A 23,686-nucleotide genomic window follows, 5' to 3' on the forward strand; every position below is an offset into this window, starting at 1 on the left:
CGTGAGGTGGCTCGGGCATCCTGACCAGATGCTCCTCAACTGGCCCCTCTCGACGTGAAGGACCAGCGGCTCTACTCTGAGTCCCTCCTGGATGACTGAGCTTCTCTCTCTAAGGGAGAGCCCAGACACCCTACGGAGAAAACCCATTTCGGTCGCTTGTATCCGCGATCTCGTTCTTTCAGTCAGGACCCAAAGCTCATGACCATAGGTGAGGGTGGGAACGTAAATCGACCGGAAAATCGAGAGCTTCATCTTTTGGCTCAGCTCTCTCTTCACCACGACGGACCGGTACAGCGCCCGCTTGACGCCTGTAGATCTCCCGCTCTCTTCTTCCCCCATTCGTGAACAAGATCCCGAGATACTTGAACTCCTGCACTTGGGGCAGGACATCCCCCCTGACCCGGAGAAGGCACTCTACCCTTTTCCGGCTCAAGATCATGGCCTCGGATTTGGAGGCACTGATCGCCATCCCCGCCGCTTCACACTCGGCTGCGAACCGCTCCAGCGAGAGCTGCAGATCACGACCTGATGAAGCCAAAAGGATCACATCATCCGCAAAAAGCAGAGATTTGATCCTAAGGCCACCAAAACGGATCCCCTCAACACCTTGGCTGGTCCAGAGATTCTGTCCATAAAAGTAATGAACAGAATTGGTGACAAAGTGCAGCCCTGGCAGAGTCCAACTCTCACCGGAAACAAGCCCGACTTACTGCCGGCAATGCGGACCAGACTCTGACACCGGTCCTACAGGGACCTAACAGCCCGTATCAAAGGGCCCGGTACCCCATACTCCCAGAGAACCCCACATAGGGCTCCCTGAGGGACACGGTCGAACACCTTCTCCAAGTCCACAAAACACATGTAGACTGGTTGGGCGAACTCCCAGAACCCTCCAGGACCTGCTCAGGGTGTAGAGCTGGTCCAGTGTTCCACGACCAGAACCAGAACCACACTGCTCTTCCTGAATCTGAGGTTCAACAATCCGACGGACCCTCCTCTCCAGAACCCCCGAATAGATCTTGCCAGGGTCTATTAAGAGTTAACCCCCCTGTAATTGGAGCACACCCTCCGGTCCCCCTTTTTGAACAGGGGGACCACCACCCCGGTCTGCCAATCCAGGGGAACTGCCCCCGATGTCCATGTGATATTGCAGTCACGTTAGCCAACAGAACCCTACAACATCCAGAGCCTTAAGGAACTCATCCACCCCCGAGGCCCTGCCATCGAGGAGCTTTTTGACCACCTCTGCGACCTCGACCCCAGAGATTGGAGAGCCCAACCCAGAGTCCCCAGGCTCAGCTTCCACAATAGAAAGTCTTCGAAGTATTCTGCCCACAACATGGCATTTGTTTCACCTAATGTCCAGGGTTGCTGGGGAACCGCTTTCAGGTGTGTTAATAAAGCGATGTGCAGGTCCCACCTGCTGTAGCTCACCATCATGGATGACCTGTGGGTCCTCCCCACTTTATAGAATGCTATGAAGCTACTGGACAGTTAGCTTTATTCAGGTGTTTTCTTATTGGAACCGATGTATTTCTCTCCAGATATAAGACTAGCTTTCAATAAAAAAAGTTTAAATCATTATTTCTAAAGCTGTTGACGCTGCTTAGGGTTATATTCTGTTCAGGTCTTGCGCCCTCACCAAGATGGCGCTGATCAGCAGCAGCCTGGAGGTAACTTCCGGCTTCTTGCAGTCCCTGGTTAGTGTGGCGGTTTTGAAGCGGAAGTGACGTGCCCCGTTTGGCCGCTGTTAGCTTGTTAGGCTGTGGTTCTGAATGTAAAATGGTTCAGGGCTCGGTTCTGCTGTAACATGCCTCTGGTTGGACCGGAAGGGGAGCAACAGGCTCTGACGGAGGTGAGAGCAAACTTTATTGAACAAACCGAACCGGTTCCAAGTTCAGGCTTGTTGCTAACAGAACCTCCTCCTCCGGCCAGTGTCGGTACCGGTACCCCACAGAGACTCTGAAGGACCTGCAGTCGGTGCGGGCTCGGTTCCGAGACCTGCGGCTGTTTGTGGACTTTTACTGTGAGTAAAAAACTAAAGTTAATTGAGTTTAATGAGGGCAGCAGTTAATCACAGCGAACAGCAGGGGGCGCAGGAGAGCAGACACGCTGTGCTTAATTCACAAGATTTCAGACTAGATCCGAGATTCTAAACCGTTTCTGTCCGGTTCCGGATCAGAACCTCGGCACTTGTAGAGGGGTTGAGCCTGAAGGAAACCGGGTCCGATGCGGGTCTTGAGGTTCTTGATCCCGTTGGGCCAGACCTTCCTGTGAGTAAGACCAGATTGTCTGTCCTGAACCTTTAAACCAAAACTATTCACACCATGCAGCTTCAAAATGCCCTTCCAGTTTGACCTTCACATTTCTTTTGAGCATTTCTGGAGCGGACCGGCTGGAGCCCAAATCAGAACCTGTGGCACTCAGAGCTCCAGATTAAGGTGATGGTGCAGAGGATCCCCATCAGGGTGTTTCTCTGGCTTATCTGCCAGGAAGCTCTTCTAGCTGAAAGGTGCGGCAGAAACACTTTCTCTGCCTGTCAGGTGTTGGGACTCAAGTTACCATGGGAACAACCTCTGTGCAACGGTCTGATGTCCCTCCATGAGTTCATTACCTTTAGCAGGGTGGCCAGTTTCCATGACAACCAGGCTCCAAGTTGACCCATTTCTATCTCGGTTCTGAACCGACACGAACAGAACTGCTGCTCTCTGGTTCTGTGATTCTGAACCACACAGTTTCTGGTCTGGCTGTGGTCCTTTGGGTGGATCAGCTTGGTGTGGCCCGGTTCCAACAGTTCGGATCAGAACTGTTCTTGTGTTTTGCAGGTTTTCCAAACAAGGAGACGAGAAAGCTGCTGCACCTGTCGGGAACGCTCCCTGTCCTCTACCAAGGTCAGGCTGTCGGCCATCTTGGCTCTGCGGGTTCCGGTCCATACCCGTTGCTCAGCCTGGTTCTGGTGTCTCCACAGGGAGTGCCTACAACATCCCGGTGTGTGTCTGGCTGCACGAGACCCACCCGCTGTCATGCCCGCGCTGTGTCGTCTGTCCCTCCGTCGCCATGGTGATCAATCCATCTTGTCCTCACGTAGATTCCTCCGGTACTGTCAGTGTGGACGGGCTGCGGAACTGGACTCCTGTAAGCCTACTGTCTGATCCCTGACCCCTGACCCGCGAGGCTAAGGGCTCAGCGATGTCACTTCCTCCCAGGGTGTGTCCAATCTGACGCTGCTGTTGTCAGAGCTGAGGCTGGCCTTCCAGAAGGACACGCCCCTTTACGCCAGGAGTGTGGATCAGGCTCCGCCCCCTGCAGGACTCGGGTGAGTAGGTAGAACCTAGCCTGTTCTGACTGGGTTTTGTTAAGTGGTGTAAATGTATCAGAACCAGTTCTAGGTTCTGATAGTGGTTCTGACCAGCCCGTGCCCTTTAGACATGGTTCTTGAGGTTCTGGTGGTTCTGATGGAGGTTCTGGTGGAAGTTCTGGTCATCTTAATGCACTTATTCACGATTCTGGGTCAGAGGTCAGAGGTCAGATAGACGTCCTGGTTGGGGGCAGTCCTGTTGATGCGTCTCCATGGTGACAGCACCGGTTCTGATCTGGCTTTGTCTCCTCTTCATGTAGCTCCTCCCCTTCCTCCCAGCAGCGCCCCGCCCATGGCCCCGCCCACCTTGCTGAAGGTAAGCCACTCCATCTTAGAAGGAGGGTGTTGCCTAGCAACAGCAGGAGGTCTACTCCATAGGGGGTGCCGCCCCAGTGTGAAAACAGAACAGCATCGGTATGATTGCTTTCCGAGGTCGTTACCATGGTGATATAATTGGCCAATACCAGTTTCTCATGTTGATTAAGCGTTTCCAGACTAAGCTCCTCCCCTTCTGTTGCAGCCAGCCAATGGGAACAGGATGGCGTCAGGACATCGTACACCGAGGAGCTGAAAGGGATCGACTTCGGGGCTCCGCCCTCCGCCGGCGGCGCCAACACTTTCCTGAGCCCCTCCCCTCCAGGTGAGACGGGAGCTACAAACCTCGCCCCTTAAAGAAACAGCGTCCGTGTTTAGTAGCGTGGGTTCTGTTCAGGACGGGCTGCAGCTAAGCAGGTTCTGAACTAATACCTCAGGTTCTGATTTTGAGCCGTCTGTTGCGGATCCCGTCCACCCTGTAGGTGTGCCCCCCACCGAGCCCCTCAACAGAATGATGGGAGCTTTGAGGCTGGATGGAGGCAGGCGGTCAGAACCGAACCAACGTGGTTCTGGAGATCAGAGTCCAGCAGCCGAAGCCGACCTGAGGAAGGTGAGGACGGTTCTACCTCAGCAGTGTTTCCCTTGGGGACTGGGGCGGGGGGCCTGTACGGGGTATGCAGATTGATCGGTTAACAGGACCTGCATGTGGAACCACAAGGCTGAGTCAGCCTGCTGTTGACAACTTTGCAACTTTTGTACTAAATTTAGTACAGAAACAAATCATTAATGGCTAAAATCAGTCAGGCTTTTTAAATATCGGAGATCGGCCAGAAAACTGAAATCAGTGCACCGCTACTTTATTTCAATGACTGCAATCAGTCTGAGTAATGACCATTAATACAAACAGAGTCTACACCAGGGGGGCCCAGAGTGGGTCCCTGAGGGCCTCCTGCATGTTTTAGTCTCTCCCTGGTTTAAAGCACCTGGATCCAACGATGGATCTTTAAAGGCCGAAGAAGAACTTTGACCTGCTGAAAGGTTGTTGATACCAGGGAGAGAATAAAACATGCAGGATGCAGTCGGCCCTTTAGGGTCCACTTTGGGCTCCACTGGACTACACCATGTTCCTAATTATTATGCAGATTGGATTCAAGTGTCATAAAGATTTTATTTTTCTGTATAAAAATATCTGTTAAATTCATAGATGGGTTTGTGTCTCGGGGCTCTTTGAGCCTCGATACTTAATTTCAGAGATCTGGGTCGATTAGTTTGTCATGTGAGCTCCATTAAAGAAAATCTACTTAAAAACTCTGCTGGTGTCCATTATGATGCTTTTATTGGGCAGCCTAGAGCGCCTCCTGTTGATTGACACCCATTTGACCGATAATGCTACGAAATGGCATTTTCCGAGCCAATAATATCCAGAGCTACTTGAGCTTTTTTTTTACACGCCTGTATTCTTTCTGGAGTATTCCTGACTGGTCAACTTGGAAACTAAAATGTTCTCCATTCACCATGTTCTGTTTAAATCTACCTTTATCTGTTGCATCTATTGCTCTCTAAGCAGAGCATTTATGTATTTCCTTACCAATCTCAGACTCAAACATCCCGGTGGAGGGGGTCCGTCCCTCTGATGGCCAAGCGGGTTTTACTGGGTGATGATGGGATTTCTGCTGTTTCTACAGAAGATTCCTCCAGAGGAACTGGGAGGACGAGAGTTCCTCCTCCTGCTACTTAAAGAGAGCAAACTGCTGCCATCAAAATGAAACTTGACACGTTTAAAAAGCGCAGATATCTCTCTCTGCTTTGCAGCTTTTTGTGACTGTTGTACTGTGTAAAACCTCTCTGTCTGCCAGCAGGACTGCAGGTTCATCGGCGCGCCGACTCGGCATTTGATGGTCAATGACAGAGTAGAAGGACACATTTTGGTTTAGCTGTTGTCAAGCTTTTGAAAGCTTGACATGAACTAGCGCTAGCCAACTTAGCAGTGTGGCTCAGCCGGTGCAAACTGAGCTAGCGGTTATGGCCTGGAGCACGCTCAGTTCAGTGCGTTAGTACGTGTGATCTGCTGACCACAGCTGGGTTCTGGTTCTGATCGTCAGGTCCCAGGTTAGGATTGTCCTCCAGGTGGGGGGGGGGTTCTGGAAGTATTACATGACCACTATCTGGGTGGTTCTGACCCAGAACTTGGTCACCTGGTGGGAACCTGGACAGTTCTGCCTCTGGGTCCATCCAGGTGTTCATCTGGAGGCGGGGCCAGCTCATCTCAGCTGATGTGTCCCCCAGGTGTCGGCCCACCTGTCTCCAGACCGGGCCGCCGTCTTCATGGCTCTGATCACCATGACTGGGCGGAGCTTCAGCACTGATGATGTCATAGAGGCGGTTCAGCACAATCCAGATCTCCCTTCAGCGCTGAAGTTCCTGACGCACACCTGTCCGATCTGTCGTGACCAGGTGTCCTTCAGCAAGGTGACTGTCTCAGCCAGCCAATCAGAGGACAGACACCGCTCTACTTCCTGTTAGCTCTTCATCTTTGCTTGTTTTCTGCAGATCATCACCATGACCCACTGCTCCTGCTTCTTGTGTCAGAGCTGCTTCACTTCCTGTTTCTCCGTCGCCATCAAGGAGCGCGCCGTCCACCTGCTCACCTGTCCGCAGTGCGGCCAACCAGAGATCAGGAGCCAGGGGGCGCTAGAGGAGTCCATGGACTACTTTAACCTGCTGGACACACAGGTGAGTCAGTCAGGTGAGTCAGTCAGGTGAGTGAGAGCTGCTGGGAGTCCTGACATGCGTTGTGCTTCCAGATCCGTCACTTCCTGCCTCCTGACATCCATGAACTGTTCCAGAGGAAACTCCGGGACCGAGCCCTGCAGGAGATGCCCCGGTTCTGCTGGTGCGCTCACGTAAGAACCTCACTGGACCTGATTCTGGTTCTGGTGAGACCATTAAGGATCAGAACCTTGGCAGGTTGTTTGTTGTTTCAGCGTTGCTTTGGGGCGCTCTATGAACTGGACCTGTTCTGGGTCCGGTTCTGATCCAATCCAGGATCCATCATGGTGTTTGTTTTTATATTTCATCCCTTCTGACTGCCAGACGTGGAGCTTCACGCGCTAAATGATCATTGCAGGTTGAGTCAGAATTAGAGATGCACTGATCCTGATACCGACAAATATTCTAGATCTGATGTTGGTAAAAATGTGCAATATCCCTAAGAGACGATCTATTTAGACTCATTCTATGCTTTGTGCTCTGAGCAAATGTACGCATTACCACATTAAAGCCAACGCCTTCAGAATAATTTTTTTGTATTTATGTTTAGGCCTGTCGCGATAAACAATAAATCAATCGCACGATAAATGAAAACTATCAACCTCATTTTAATCTATCAGCTTGTTGCTTCTTCCTGCCTTTTTCTCTTTCTATTGATGACACTGAATGAAAAACGGCTCAGCTCTGGTGCTCTCCACCGACCCTTCTTCCTCATTGTTTAGCATAAGGAAGGAGTGAGCTACAGCATCAGGTAGTCGGGGCGCGCACCGTTTTGGACGTCTGCAGCTTTAGATTCGTGGGGAGTTAGGAAGCTAAAGAAACACCATCTGATATCCGAAAAAAAAAACCTTAAAATGGAGCTGGTTTCACAGCCGAACCCAACTCCAGCAGTATTTCTGATTCAAACCAAATGACTGAGGCGAACCACTGAACCTTTGAACCAGTATGTCCTGTTTGTCATGAAACAGTAGCAACTTAGAGCAGCAATACAACCAACTTGCACATGGACCTAAAACACAACCATCCAAAGATGTTTTCCCAGCTGGGCAAAAAAGTACAACTGGTGGGCTTTCCCTGTCTTCAAGTTCGTAACAGTCCACCATCATTGAAGCAATTAATCCACAGGCAGCGAACAAAGAGGACAACGCAAAGTGGTGCGCACTCACAAACAGCATAGTTTGTTTAATTGGTAATGAGGTGCTCCCATTTAATATTGTTGAAAAGCCGGCATTTTCAAAAATGTTGCAAACATTTGACAGACAATACGAAATCCCCGGGAAGACATACATATCACAATCGGCGATTCTACAGCTGTCCAACAATATTAAAGAGGACATACTTAGGGAGAAAAAAACATTTCATTTTACTCTGCCAAGTCAGATATGTGGTCAAGTTCAAATACTACCCCTTATCTGAGCCTGACCATTCACTATGTAGCGCTGACTGGACCCTGCACTCTAAATGTTTAGAGACCAGGTATGTCCCAGATAACCATACTGCTGACACCCTGGGAGAAAACTTGACTCTGCTTCAGCAGACTGGGGACTGGATGAGCACAAACTGGTCTGCATCACAACAGATAACGGTGCTAACATGGTCGCTGCAATAAGAAATCCTGTTAATCCTGTGCTGGTCCTAATTAAAGGCTCCTGGCCATGATGGCAGCACACTGACTGCCAGTATTTCCCAAAACATATCCAAGACACTGACTGAAAAATACAGCTCACCTGCCATCCACGCCCTCCTGAGAAAGGCCACTATCTTGGATCTGAGCAGCATGGAGGAGGCAGGGGCATTGGATGATGTCAAACATCAGCTGGTGCAAGAGCTACTGGACTTAAAAGGGTCAGAAGTAAGTGAAGAAGGTGAGGGCTGCAGCAAAGCTGCTTGAGAAAACACAGATGACTCTACCGCTGCCCCCCCACCAAGAAGAAGAGATTAAGTGACCTTCTTCAAAACAGAAGAGCTGGGCTTCCGGCTGGAACACCGTCAAGATGGCTGCTCGGTAGAGAGTCTCCCCAGACAAACGGAGAAATTATTGATTTACTCCCATTCAGCTGAGTAATATTGCCTTGCGAAAGCCAGTTAGAGGGGGTAAGACGACAACAAAGCCCCAACGACAATATAATTAGATGAGGGAGGACGAAAATTTTCACAAACGGGTCCAGCTAACGAATCGTAGCCTTAAGCTAATAGGACGGAATGGCTAGCCTGGAAATTTTATTAGAAGAACTGAGAGGGTTTCGCCAGGAAACCAAGGAGTAACTATCGACTATTAAAGAGGAAATACGAAAAGCGAACGCAAGGATAAGTGAAGTAGAGGAGCGGTTGGAGAAGACGGAGGAGCGAACCCAGAATACGGAGGAAGTGTTAGCAGAGCTGCTAAAGCTACACGTGAGTCTGGAAGAGAAGCTGGTTGACCTAGAGAGTCGCTCCAGGAGGGATAATGTCAGGATCTATGGTGTTCCAGAGGGGGCTGAAAAGGACTGTGAATCCATGGTTGCATTTGTGGAAACTTTACTTAAAGAGGGTCTCGGTCTGGAGACATGCAGATTGAGCGGGCACACCGGGCGCTGGGATCGCCGCCACCGGAGGGAGCGCCGCCACGGTCTATCGTCGTAAAGTTTCTGAGTTTCAAATATAAGGAAATGTTGCTTCGGAAGGCTTGGCAGCGAAAGGGATTTGTTTGGCGTGAGAAACAAATAAATCTGGATCATGATTATCCACCAGCCATCCTCAGAAAGCGCAGAGAGTACACGGAGGTTCGGAGGGTCCTGAAAGAGAACGGGGTTCCGTTCCAGACTCTCTTCCCAGCGAGGCTGCGAGTAAAACATAAAGAAGGATCTAGAACCTACGACACCATAGAGGAAACCACCGAGGACCTGGCAAAGAAGGGCTACAAAGTTAAAGTCATCAGATCTCCAGCTTCCCTGAAGGAGCAGATTGAGCGGCTGTCCTGGAGCAGAAAGGATGGAAGGAAACAGAAAGGCTCCTCCGGTTCTACAAGAGGAGAAAACTACAAAGAGAGGCTCCGGGCTTTCAGAAGAACATCTCCACTTGCGACCTGAGAAGTGAAGGATACATCTTTTTCCCTCCTTAGTCTTTCCTCTTAGAGATAAGTGTACAGAGGGCTAATTTAAAGATGATGGGATTTTAAAAAGGTTTGTTTGGGATTCTCTCTTATTTGGGCTGCTGCCACCTGTAAGGGCCCTCCCTAACAATATGGGAGGTTTTTCCCTTCTGAGCCGCTTCCAAGAGGCTCAACAGGGTCGAGTCAACAGACCCCTGCTTTGGATGCTGAACATGTTCTGTTCTTTCAAGGTTCCTGTTTACATGTTTGTTTTTGGTTCACATGTTTATATTCTGTTTATGTCAGTTCTAGTGAGTGGTGGGGGAGCTTCAGGGTCATCAGTGACATGGGGAAGAAACTTACACAAATGGGGAGGACACAGTTAAAGGTAGCTTCTTTCAATATTAATGGTATAAATAATCCAATTAAGAGATGGAGAGTTTTATCTAAACTCAGAAAGGATAAAGTTCAAATAGCGATGCTGCAGGAAACCCATCTAGATGATTCTGAACATGCCAAATTGAACAAGATGGGGTTTAAATCTGTCTATTTTTCTTCTTCCCACGTCTCCGGGAAACGAAGAGGGGTTGCGATTTTAATATCGAGCTCCTTGTGCTATGAACATGTTGCAGAACATAAAGACAGGGAGGGTCGTTATATTTTAATTACAGGAAAAATAGATGGCATCTTGATAAGTCTTGTTAGTGTCTATGCCCCTCCAGGTAGCGACTGGTCATTTTACAAGAAAATACTTGAATTAGCAGCAACAAAAAGTCAGGGTGTAATGATCTGTGCTGGGGACTTTAATATTAAATTAAACCCAAATCTGGACTCATCAAATGGGAAAACAAACTCAAAACATATCAGTAAAAGAATGAAAAATATGATGGACGAACTGGGATTAGTGGATGTCTGGAGGGACAAGAACCCAACCAGTCGTGATTACACACATTACTCCTCTTCTCACAATGTGTACTCAAGAATAGATTATTTCTTCATGTTTAAAAAAGATGTGCATAGATTAAAAAGTTGGGAGATCGAATCTAGTCCAATTTCAGACCACAGCCCAATCTATATCTCCCTTCAACTGGCTGAAAAAAGCAGATCCACGCTCTGGAGGCTGAATACAAACCTATTAAATAGTAAAATTTTTAAGGAGAATATGAAAACTGAAATCAAACAATATTTGGAGGAGAATGATAATAAAGAGGTGGGTCCGGCAATACTTTGGGATGCTCTAAAGGCGGTAGTCAGGGGAAGAATAATAGCCTTTTCCTCCTACGAAAAGAAAATTAGACAACAAAAACAAACTCAATTGGAAGTTGAGCTGAAAAAACTGCAGGAAGAGCACTCCAAAACATTCAAGAGGGCAACAAGAGCTAAAATTGAGATAGTGAAAAAAGAACTGAATGATTTAAACATACAAGAAATACAAAAGAAACTTCTCTTTACTAAACAGAAATATTATGAAGCAGGGGGAAAATCTCTGAAGCTCCTAGCATTTAAATTACGAAAGCAACAAGCTGATAGAACTATTCACAAAATAAAGAATATATATACAAATAGGGTTGAAACAAACCTAGAAAAGATTCAGAAATGCTTTGGAGATTTTTTCCGAAATCTATACTCCCAGCCCAAATTGAATAATGAACAGCGAATAGATACTTTCCTTTCCCAACTCTATCTGCCCAACATTACAGGCGAGCAAAATGAACAACTAATATCAGAGATAACTGAAGCAGAATTAAGATCGGTGATTAGAAAGTTGAAAGGAGGGAAATCTCCAGGAACGGATGGGTTTGCTGCCGAGTGGTACAGAGAAATGCAAGATCAGTTAGTCCCTGTTTTATTAAGAGTTTTCAACAATGTACTGGAAAAGAAAATAATCCCTCCCTCATGGAGAGATGCAACTATTTCGCTAATCCCTAAGGACGGAAAGGATAAGTTGGAATGCGGAAACTACCGCCCAATAAGTGTGCTAAATATTGATTATAAATTATTTACTGCCATAATCGCACAGAGATTGGAAAACATCATGCCAGTGATAATCCATAAGGACCAAACAGGTTTCATCCGACAGAGACAGACGCAGGATAACATCAGAAAAACTTTGCATATTTTAAATCATGTAGCCCAACAAAAAATAGAGACTCTCATACTGAGTCTGGATGCGGAGAAGGCCTTTGACTCGGTCAGATGGTCCTTTCTCTACAAAGTTATGTCCAGGTTTGGGTTCCACCAGACTATAATAGATGTAATTGCTGCTTTATACAATAAACCATCTGCTAGGATAAAAATTAACGGAGACCTATCTGATCCTTTTACTTTAGAAAGGGGTACGAGGCAGGGCTGCTGTGTTTCACCGCTCCTCTTCGCCCTTTTCATAGAGCCGTTAAGTCAATGGATAAGACAGAGGACGGACATAGCTGGAGTTCACATGACATCCGGGGAACAAAAGTTGTCATTGTTCGCAGACGATTTATTGTTAACCATAACAAACCCAGCTCAAACTCTACCTGTACTTATGGGGGGCGATCGAGGAATATGGTTCACTCGGGTTACAAAATAAACATTACCAAGACTCAGGTTTTAACAATAAATTATATCCCACAGAACAATGTTAGGAGTCTGTACAATTGGAACTGGGAAGCAGAATCCATAAAATATTTAGGGATCACATTGCCCAAAGATTTCACTAAGATTTTGAAGTCAACTATGAGCCCCTAATTTCAAATCTGAAATCAGACATACAGAGATGGAATCTGATCCCTTTCTCAAATTTATACTCCAGAGTGGAGACGGTCAGAATGAACATTCTCCGCTTCCTATATCTATTTCAGTGTCTACCTATCCTGATATCAGAAAGACATCTCATAGAGTGGGAAAGATTAATATCTCAGTATATTTGGCAGGGAAAAAAGGCAAGGGTGAGGTATAATACACTGCAGTTAAAGAAAGAGAAAGGTGGTTTGGGTCTTCCTAATCTACAGGTTTATTACCTTGCAGCTCAATTAAGACCTGTGCTTTGTTTATGCTCTCTATCTTACGACGCAAGGTGGAAAGATTTGGAAGGAACAACAGTGGAAGGAAAACCTTTAATATCAGTATTAATGGACAAAGACTTACAAGAAGGGCTGAATATACCACATGGGTCAATATTACACACTATGCTGGATTCTTGGAGTAAGGTCATTCAAATTTGTAAATTGGGTGACCAGATAAAAATACTCAGATGGTGTGCATTTGATTCAGCGTTTAAACCAAACAAGATTGATGGGAGATTTAGAGGATGGATCCAAAAAGGATTAACCACCTACTATAGCTTTACCCAGAAGGGCGTGTTTCTGAGTTTTGAGGAACTTCAGAGATCTAAAAGGTTGGAGAAAGACGACTTCTTTAGATATCTACAGGTTAGGACCTATTTCAATCAAAATATAGGTGACAATTGGGAAACAGCCAAACCAGGACTTTTTAATGTGCTTCTATCCTTGTTGAAGTCAGGTTCATGCAAGAAACTTGTTTCCATACTGTACAATGGTATCCTATCGTCTAAACAAGGTGATACAAACTACATAAGAAACAAATGGGTAAAAGAAGGAAATTTATCAATCTCAACTGAAGTCTGGGAACAGATTAACAAATTACACTGGATGACCTCGAGCTCCAACACATGGAGGCTGTTCTGTTGGAAAAACACTGTTCGTTTTTTTGTGTCTCCAGTTCAGAAAAAACATCAGGGCAGCGGAGACACATGTTGGAGACTCTGTGGAACAAACGGGGCAAATCATCATCACATCTTCTGGGATTGTCCGGTTATTAAAGGTTTTTGGGAACAAATGTGTTCCCACCTGAATAACATCTTTACTGAAAGGATCCCATGTAAATGTGAATCCCTATACTTAGGAAACATTTCACTTGATAACTGGACTCTGGAAGATAAAAAACTGCTGTTGGTGCTCCTGGCAGCAAGCAAAAAGACAATCACTAGAAAATGGTTGAAGCCTGAAGCTCCTACTGTTGAGGACTGGTTCAAGATTGTACAGGACATTTACATTCTGGAGAAGATATCTTTTTCTGTCCAAGGCCGAAGGGAATTATTCTTCAAGATCTGGTCTAAATGGACAAACTATATAAAATCTGTTATTCCTGTGGACTAAATATCTCTATTACATGCAAGTACTGTTTCTCTGTGTATTGTACTTTGGCTCAGGATTATGGCAAACTTACGCTCTTGATTGTGTTTTTCCCCTAACATAAGAAAACTCAGACCAGACCCTCCATCCCCCCCACTCACTCTTCTGTTATGGATGTTCTGTTATTATACAAAAAAAAAAACTGGTTGGGCTTATGTTATTCATTCTCATACTTCCAATGTGGTGGAAGCTGAATTGTACAAAATAATTGTAATTTGCCTTTCCAAATAAAAAATTAATTAAAAAAAAAAAAAAAACAGAAGAGCTGAACTCACAGGTCAGACCCAGGCTACATATCCAAAATATCCAGGCTGATGCAGAACTGACCACGTTCCTTCAAGAAGATGCTGTTGATGCCTCACCTTGACATGGTGGCATGACAACTAAGGAAGATATCCTTTGATGGCAAACGTGGCTCAAAAATACGTGTATTTGTGCAACAAGCACCAGTTCAGAGAGAATGTTTAGCACAGCTGGAAACAGATCATCAAAACCTGAGAGATCCTGCCTTCAGCCACACTGACTCAACATGTTGGTATTTGTTGCTCAGAATCTGTTTGAGTGCAGCAGCTACAGATCTGCTTATGGACTGTTGAGACATTTGGTCTTACTTGATGTGCTTTTGTTACTTTGCACTTTTTGTTTATAAAAATGGCAGTTTTGCCCATCTTCTCTTTATAAATCTAATGATATACAGACTTTATAATCTGTACTCTTGGATGAATGTAGTTTTTATTTCCACTTTGGTTTTATGTTGTGTTCAGTTTTTATTCAAGCGCATTTTTTGTTAACAGAGACTGAGAGTCCATTTTAGGTTGTCTTGTTTATTTTGTTCACCAGGTCCAATGTTAAGAGTTTTTAAAAAAAATAAAGTGTATTTATCTTTGGTAGGATGTACTTGTATTATTAAGTCATTAAAATTACATCGGATCGATATCAGCCAATACTAAACCTCACATATCTGTATTAAAATTGAAAAAAGTGGATCGTGTTATTTACAACAAAAGTCACCTTTGACCTGCCTTTATAGTCAGATGACACCCGGCATTCAATGCCTTTTGTTCTCACGCGACGGTGTGCTGAGTACAGGTGCGGTTTTGCAAAGCTAGTAGCTTTTGTGTTTAACTCAGTTTTCTTCTTGTGCTTGCTGCCTCGTTTATGGTGAGTCTTGTCTTTCAGGAGCAGCACAAGCTACTTTCAGTTTCCACCAGATAACTGGTTGTTGCTCCGATGAGTGCTAGGTTGTTGTTTTTTTTTTTGTTTTTTTCTACAGCAGTAGTTTGTTGTTCACTTTGATTTGCACATGGCTTATTTGTGGCTTTTTTGACTCACCCATGGCATTTTCTGCTCGCGTTCGAGTCCTTTAATTTGCCTCTATGGATATTGTGCTTATTGTGGTGATGATGTATAATTTATGATGCTCCACCTATCTGGCTTCGCTTCAGCCTGATGACAAGCGTGATTCGTCTCTCTCGTGTGCATCTCACTGTCGGACAACGCGTGCCCCAACTGTAGCGTCGTGCTAGGTCAGGCTAAATCAGCTGACAGGGTGGAGGCAGTCAATACAGCCGACTGTGGAGGCACCTTTGATGGACCGATACGGGGAGGTTGTCCACAAAGGTGGATCACCGCACTACTGAACTGGCCCAAATGAAAGCCCTCTTCTGGTGTTTTCAGGCCAATGCTGGTAGCTGCATAGCACTTCCTTCTGAGGAGGACGGAGCATCGGTCGACGGTAATGATGCTATTTCAGTGGCAACCTTGGGTACCCAGTTCCTCGATCACCTTCTGGAGCTTAGCTCCAGGGTCTCTAGTTTCTCCCTCAGAGGAGTAAATACGGGAACTGCATGCCTGGCGGCCATGCAGGAGGCATCCAGGTTTGGCTTGGGGCAGATACCAGTTGTGGAACCAGAGATTGCCAAAAACCTGCTGCCAATCAGGGGTCCAGACATCATACTGCTTTTGTGTGGCACAGTCTGGCTTGTGCCCTCCCAAGCATTCAAGAGGCAAGTTGGCCCGCAGGTGATGTTTAAGGATGTTTGCCCCAGGGCAGGTCGGTAGCTGGGCTCTCCAGACCAGGGCTTGTGGGGACTGTACGCTCTGTCCCACAGGTACCATCTTCAATTCAGAAGCCAGCCAATTGTCACTAACTGGGTGAAGAGGATGACTGTCATCAGCAACCCTATGAAGGCACAAGCACTAAACCAGGTAAATCTGCACCTCGGTTCCTGTGGATCTCTGTTGGATCCAGGGGTCTTTTATTCCAAGTATTTTTTTTCAGAAGACTAGTGGTCTTCTTTTGATCTCTGAAGCTCATACCATTTCACATGCTGACCACCAGGGAAGTTTTGCAGGCAATTTCCCCAGATGATCGGTTCACTTCCATAGATCTCACAGATGCTTATTTTCATGTCTCATTTGCTCTCCCTCACTGGCGGTTTCTTTGTTTTGCTTTCCGATAGAAGCATTTGCAGTTTATGGTCCCCCATCTGGACTTATGCTGTCACCCAGGGAGTTCACCCTTTGTGTCACAGTGACCCTCTCCCCTCATCAGGAGCAAGGGCTAAGAATCCTCCCGTATCAGGATGACTGGCTTATTTGTGCAATGACCTGCAACCAAGTGGTCCAGGATAAGCAGTTGGTGCTTGTTCATGTGGGACACCCTGGACTGCAGGTAAATGTGGAGAGGGGCAATCTCTCTCACTCACTCACAAGAGACAACCTCCCTGGGCATTCCCAGGATATCTATCTAAATCTCGTTGTAATCTGTTGATGACAATGACAAATAAATCTTATCTTAATGACTGCTTGTGCTTTTCCCCAGCGGGTTGACAATATATTGAGAATTCTCCGAGAATTCAGTTGTGACATGGTATCACCTCTTGTGCGATGCTATGTCCTTGCTGCCCTCTAGATGTGGTTGAACAACTGGAGTCTGGACCCAACAGGGTACACTCACTGACTCAGGAGACTTCAGGTCGGGCTTCAGTGTCCTTAGTATCTGTCGCCCAGGAGGGATCTTCTTTCCCAGATGTGGGGTCTAGATTTTCTATGTCGATCCAGATCGACTCCAGCTCTGGATGTAGCTCCTACAAGGCCTGCATCTATTTGTACTTCCGTCCATCTTATATGCTTATCCCTATTGGAATTACCAGGGGTGTTGGTGCCTATCTCCAGTGGTCAATGGAGACAGGCAGAGGTGGGGTCACCCTGGGCAGGTCACCAGTCCATTGCAGGCCCAAATCCACTTTCCCAAACTACGTTGAGAAATTTGAGTGTATGATGGCTAATGCAAGGGTGCCATCCATGCGCTCACTAAGACTTGCACCTTGCAAAGCCGACCTTTGCCTGCAGGAGTAAGATGTCACTCTACAAGGGGTCTGCCATGACTGGGGTGCTGCTGGACACTTTGCACAGTGCAGCCTCCTGGAAGTCACCAAGCAGCTTTGCGCAATTTTACAGGGTGAATGTGGCTTTGCCCCATCCCCTCCAAGGCATCCTGGAGCAGCAGCCTCCTACATCCCACTGAGCTAGGCAGTGTAGTGGCTGTTCTTTTACATTTTGTTGATATAAGTAATCCAGTGCTTAAAACTCCACCCTCTGGCGGTCAATACGGATGAAGCATAACTAAATTTACGACTGTAACTACGGTTCGATCAATCCAGGATGACCACCAGAGTACTCGGTCCATTTGAATCCTTGCGGCACGTGAGAAGATTGAGGGTTTGAGCGCCAGGTATCATGTGCCTAGAGCAGACATGGGCAAACTACGGCCCGTTAGGCTATTTAATCCGGCCCGCCGAACTTGTCCAAATTATCGTAAAAACCCATGGATGTGTAAAATCCTGTTTCATTTCCCTTTCCCCTGCAATACCCTCGTTTCCCCGATAGACGGCGCACTAGTCTAGACACACTTTCCAGCTGACATTTCCCCCCCTTCGGTAAACATGAGCGGACCAAAGAAAAGAAAAGTGGACACTGAGTGCCGAGTGTTTAAAAAGGAGTGGACAACAAAATATTTTTTTACTGATGTCCGATCAACGGCTGTATGTCTGATTTGCCAAGAAACGGTTGCAGTTTTAAAAGAGTACAATATCAGCCGTCACTTTGCCACAAAGCATGCTAACTACGCTAGCAAGCTGTCAACACAAGAACGGGCGGCTACTGCTCAGAGGTTGGCAGCTAATTTACAGACTCAGCAGAATTTTTTTCACCGACAAACTGCGATCCAGGAGTCAAGTACCAAGGCAAGTTTTTTGCTGGCATTCAAGTTGGCAAAGGCTAGCAAGCCTTTATCCGAAGGCGAGTTTTTGAAAGAATGCATGGTAGACACAGCAGATCTCTTGTGTCCGGAAAGCAAAGGCAAGTTTGAAAAAATCAGCTTGTCACGCAGGACAGTGACTCGGCGTGTGGAACTGATTGACGAAGATAGTCAGCGAGTTAAACAAAAAAGCGGAGTCCTTTAATTTATATTCACTAGCACTGGATGAAAGCAACGACATGAAAGACACTGTTGAGCTCCTAATTTTTATCCGAGGGATAAATGACAGTTTTGAGATAACCGAGGAGCTTTTGAGCATGGAATCGCTGAAGGGGAAAACGCGAGGAGAGGACTTATATGAACAGGTGTCTGCTGTCATCGACAGAATGAAGCTGCCTTGGAGTAAAGTTGCCGGTGTCACCACGGATGGATCGCCAAATTTAACTGGAAAAAACGTCGGGTTGCTGAAGAGAATCCAAGATAAAGTGAAAGAAGAAAACCCTGACCAGGATGTTATTTTTCTTCACTGCATCATTCATCAAGAATCTCTGTGTAAGTCTGTATTGCAGCTTAATCATGTTGTGGATCCAGTTGTAAAACTTGTTAACTTCATTCGAGCAACGGGACTTAATCACCGTCAGTTCATTGCGTTCCTAGAGGAAACCGATGCGGATCACCAGGACTTACTTTACCACTCTCGTTTCCGCTGGTTAAGTTTGGGGAAAGTGTGCCAACGAGTGTGGGAGCTCAAAGAGGAGATTCGTTCGTTTTTGGAGCTAATGGGGAAATCCGACGAATTCCCTGAGCTGAGCGATGAGGACTGGCTTTGTGACTTTGCGTTTGCTGTGGACATATTGTCACACATGAATGAGCTGAACGTTAAGCTGCAGGGGAAAGATCAGTTTGTGCACGATATGTACACAAATGTGAGAGCCTTCAAATCCAAGCTGATTTTATTCTCCAGGCAAATGTCAAACAAATCTTTCGCTCATTTTCCCACACTGGCCATGCAGAAGGCCACCCGAAACGTGAAGAAATACTGCAAATCACTGGACGACATGCACGGAGAATTCTGCCGTCGGTTCACTGATTTTGAAAAAATTGAAAAGTCACTTCAGCTGGTGTCCTGTCCCCTGTCACAAGACCCCGAAACAGCACCGCATGAGCTGCAATTGGAACTGATCGATCTTCAGTCTGACTCCATCTCAAAAGAGAAGTTCTGATCTCTTAAACTGAATGACTTTTACGCTTCACTTAACGAAGCCACATTTCCAAACCTCCGGAGGACGGCACAGAAGATGCTGGCATTGTTTGGCTCGACCTACGTGTGTGAGCAGACTTTCAGCGTCATGAACATCAACAAAGCCCGTTACAGATCCCGGTTAACTGACCAACACCTCAGATCTATTCTGAGAATTGCCACAACGAAACTAACTCCAGACTTTGATGCACTGGCAAAAAAGGAGAACAACAACACTGTTCCCACTGAAATGTGAGTTTTTCTTCTGTGTTATAAAAAAATAGCAACTTGCGCATTTCCGCACAGCAGCGGTACAGTAGCTTAATTAACATGCCGCACATCGCTCTCATTTTAAAGACCCCTTCCCTTCGTTGGGTAATAATATGCTCTGAATGTTGAAAATGATTCCATTGATTTTTTTTTCCCACTAAATATTGATTTCTTTAAATTTGCACCTTCAATTGTCTGTTTTTTTTTATACATTTCAATCCCCAGGTTTAATAAATTACATTGCTTGTCCAAATGCTCCTGGCCCGGCCCCTCTGTCAAATTTTAGAACCCATTCTGGCCCGCAAGTCAAAAAGTTTGCCCACCCCTGGTCTAGAGTCACATGGGTTAGTGGCAGGTGACTTGAGCATGTGCAAGAATGATCATTCAGTGCATGAAGCTCCGTCTCTGGCGGTCATCCGCGATTCATAGAACTTAGTTATAACTTTTGTTTCAGTGTTCCTTCGGGATGCTCCATGAATCGGACCGGTTGAGGATGGACTGTCCCAGCTGTAGGAAGAGCACCTGTTCCCAGTGCAGGTCACCTGTAAGGCACACACACCTGCAGTCTGAGCTGAACTCCATCCAGAATCTGACCCGGTCTGTCTGCTCTGCAGTGGTCTCCTCACCATCAGGGACTTTCCTGTGCAGAGTTCAAGGCGTGGCAACAGCAGACCCAGCAGGACCGGGACAGCCCCATGTGGGTCTACAAAACCATTGGTAAAAACACGCCTTTAAGTAATCGCGGTCTGAGTTAATACCAAGGTTTGATCTGGACCCGGTTCTAGCGCCTGATTTGGGTTTGGTCCTGTCAGGGTGGCTTGATCCGGTTGGTTCAATCTGCATTTGGACTGAAAGAAAACATAAAGTTAATTGTCACAGTGCAGTTCCCCCCCCAAAACATTTTGCTAAGCCCAGAGGCCAAGGCTGTCCGCCATGTTTTTGAATTAAAAGATGTTACGTTAACAGGAAATATTACCGGGTAATTATGTTTCTGGGATACATCGTTCACAACGCTTAAACCGAGAGCTTTACAGTCTTAAAAACACAAACCATAAAAATTCAATTAAAATAAATATCAACAAACAAGGAGATTTAATTTATGAAGTACTGGTTTGTTTCCTGACTGTAGAGTTTTTAATAAACACAGAGAAGATTTGTTTTGGTTGCTCAGGCTTTAAGGAACAAGTTTTTACTGATCTCCATAGAGCAACTCTACCTGACCAAAGCCAGAGAAGACATTTGATGTTGTGCAGTTCGAAGCATTGTGGTGCTGGAAAAACAAAGAAAAAAACCCCCAAAGCAAAACGACGTGCTGCGTATGAGGCGAGCGCAACAGCTCCTCCACAGGCTGAACCACCGGCCCACTGAGGGACACAAGCAAACAGAAACAGAGCCATGCGCTGGGCAGCATGTTGAGATGTAAACGCCACTCATAATTCTTTGTTCACAAAGATAGAATTCTCTCTGCACGCTCAACATACACCTCTGAAAGCACATCTATAGATTACATTTGCAGTTGCACAAATTGTCCATCCTGAGTGAAAGGTCAGACATGATCTGTGCGTTAGTCAGCCAAGGCGCTGAGGCGCCTGTGGTTGGTGTGGTTTCACTCTGTTTGATGCATCAACTATAAACATTTTCAGGAATGATTCTGCTCCACCGGTGAAATGCTGAGCGCAGCAGAGACGCATGCAGTACGGAGATTTCTGGTGTTTTTAAAAACAATTCATTTTAAATGATTATAAAAAATTATAATAACCAGCAATGCCTAGACTGTCAGGGGGGCTCACCACAATAACAGCAGATGATGCCTGAATGTAGAATACAAGGAGGAAGTGGTCAGTTTGTCCTTGAACAAACTGACCGTTATGCAGCCTGAAGTAGCATAACGATGGATAGGACAGGATAACCTAAACCGTAGACGAGCGTCTGCCTCTGTAAGCTGGGATCTGGGTCTGCAGGAGAGGAGCTTATTAACTAAAGAATCTGAATCCTGTTCTACTGCTAGTACCTCTAGGAACCAGCAGGGAACCTTCAGTCTGGTACTGAAGGGTTCTGGTAGGAATATCTGAACCAATCGTGTCTCTGAAGCTGGTAGCTAACCCCCATTCTTCCTCCAGTAAAGTCTTGTTTGTCCTCAGAGTGTCCTAGTTGTCAGTTCGTCTTCAGCCTGTCTAAAGGAGGATGTCTTCACTTCACCTGCTCTCAGTGTCGTCATCAGTTCTGTGGTGGCTGCAGTCAGCGCTTTGCTCTGGGCCCGGTGAGTCCATGTTATAACCGTTCTACCGAGTTCTACCGAGTTCTAGTCTCCTCATGACGTCTCCCTCCCCAGGCTTGCAACTTCTCCGCTCGGTGTGCGTCCAGAGGTCTACATGCGCACCACCCCAGGGACTGCCTGTACCACCTGAGAGACTGGAGCGTGGCCCGGCTGCACCAGCTGCTGCAGGTTAGCTGGACCCGGGTCTGGTTCTCGACCAGACCCGGGTGAACTCGCTGGTGATGCTCTTCTCCCTCTCAGCACTACAGAGTGTCTCCTTCCTGGTCGGAACCGTCCAGTGGCAGCTTGGCTCAGTTTGGTCAGACAGGTGAGGTCATTTCCTGTCCCGGGGAACCCGGCACATCCTGGTCTGCCTGACAGGTGTGTTTGTGTGGCAGTGGCATGTTTTGTGCTGGAACTGCGAGATGACAGCGGTATGACGAAGGAGGAACCTTGTGGACTGCCGGCGCCGTACGGAGGATACTGCCAGTAAGGTCCAGTCGGAGGCTGTGCGTCCTCCGCCTATGTACCTGTTCAGGTGAGCTGCTGTCTGTCCCGGCAGGGCTCACTACAAGGAGCGTCTGGTGGAGCAGCTCAATCGCTGCGGCGCCGACCCGGCCGTCCTCTTCAGTCCTGCGGAGGTGATTGCAGAGCTGCGGCGATGGAGTGTTATCGTGCCAACCAGAAAGCCTGAAGAGCCAGAGCCGCTGTATGCCCATCGCCTCCGTCTGGTCAGTGACATCATCATGACTGGCATTTACCTGGAGCCGGGGCAGCCTGCCGGTCCAGTAAACGTTTCAGGAACCACATCTGGGTTGTGACCTCCGGTCGATCCAGGGTGGACAGAGACACTTTCAACCAATCACAATCCTCGGTTCTGTCTCTACAGGTGCTGACCAATTGCCTTCCTCTTATGAAGCATCGAAGCACTCAATCAGTGACATCAGCAGAAGCTCCGCCCACTCCATCCCTCCAAAGTCCCAACCAATCAGATGATGTCTGATAACTTCAAACAGCTCAAAGGGAACCAATGAGAGAAGCTTCCAGTCGTAACTACCTGAGCTAACTGACGTTACCATGGCTGTTAACGAGGTTAACAAGCTTCCATTCACTCATCAGCCTTTAGTTTATTTAAATTATTTTTTCTCTAGCATTGAATAAACATCTAACTGAAATGTTTTTAGACAAGAACTGAGAAAAAACTTAGTTTGTTCTGATCCTCAAGGCTCAAAATTCATACAGTTCTTTTAAAAAGGCGAATCTTAACGAGCGTTAGGGATTAACGAGGTAAAGCTTAATGAGGTGAATCTTAACGAGGTCAGGGTTAGGGTTCCAGCTGCTCAGTTTTCTGCACTTTAATAAATTTGTCATCTTCTCACTGTGTAGTTTCTGTCTCTGTTTCCAAACCCAATAGAACCAGTCTGATATTGAACCCGACTGCTCTTCATCAGAATGTCCTGGTTCTGGTGGAGTTATCTCTGTCTGGTAGAACCATGGAGGTTCTGGGAAACGATGAAGATGCTTAATGTTGCTCCATTTAATTCCTGGAAAGGTTCTGGAGAACCGTTGTTTGTGTCAGAAGGTGTAATAAGACCAGGCTGGAAGAACTGGATCAGAAACACTCTTCAGGGGTTTAAAGCTGCAGTGTGTAACTTTTACTTATCAGTTTAAACCACCGGTCTCAAACTCCAGTCCTCCAGTTGCTGTCCTGCAGGTTTTAGATGAGCCACAGATACAAATCCCTGGAAGGAAATGTCTTAATGACCTCCTCCTTGTGTGGATCAGTTCTCCAGAATCTTAATGACCTCATTATTCTGTCCAGGTGGTGCAGCAGAGAATCTAGAATTTGCAGGGCATCGAACCTCCAGGACTGGAGTTTGACCCCCCTGGTTAAACTGTCACCATGGTGTAATAACCTGTTAAAAAAATCCACCTCCGTCTACCATCTGAGGA

The 23,686-nt window shown here is 46.6% G+C and overlaps 1 protein-coding gene across 3 annotated transcripts; it reads left to right on the forward strand.

The window, feature by feature from the left end:
• Positions 1-1,701: 1,701 nt before the first annotated feature.
• Positions 1,702-23,111, forward strand: si:dkey-181m9.8 (E3 ubiquitin-protein ligase RNF31). 3 transcript variants are annotated; one of them, XM_044135448.1, is made up of 19 exons: positions 1,702-1,855; positions 1,936-2,026; positions 2,826-2,891; positions 2,969-3,135; positions 3,207-3,316; positions 3,619-3,674; positions 3,879-3,998; positions 4,156-4,283; positions 5,960-6,142; positions 6,224-6,406; positions 6,478-6,576; positions 19,931-20,020; positions 20,091-20,193; positions 21,618-21,736; positions 21,809-21,922; positions 21,995-22,061; positions 22,132-22,222; positions 22,296-22,464; positions 22,623-23,111. In XM_044135448.1, the coding sequence occupies exons 1-19, from the start codon at positions 1,811-1,813 to the stop codon at positions 22,734-22,736; spliced, it is 2,115 nt and encodes a 704-aa protein (XP_043991383.1). In that variant the 5' UTR covers positions 1,702-1,810; the 3' UTR covers positions 22,737-23,111. The 3 variants fall into 3 exon arrangements, with proteins under 3 accessions (XP_043991383.1, XP_043991385.1, XP_043991386.1); XM_044135451.1 differs by lacking the exons at positions 1,702-1,855; positions 1,936-2,026 and adding an exon at positions 2,165-2,273 and having other exon boundaries at positions 2,969-2,988; positions 3,089-3,135; XM_044135450.1 differs by lacking the exons at positions 1,702-1,855; positions 1,936-2,026 and adding an exon at positions 2,163-2,273 and having other exon boundaries at positions 2,826-3,135.
• Positions 23,112-23,686: the final 575 nt, after the last annotated feature.

This window comes from Gambusia affinis, linkage group LG12 (assembly GCF_019740435.1).
Source record: "Gambusia affinis linkage group LG12, SWU_Gaff_1.0, whole genome shotgun sequence".
NCBI lineage: Eukaryota > Metazoa > Chordata > Actinopteri > Cyprinodontiformes > Poeciliidae > Gambusia > Gambusia affinis.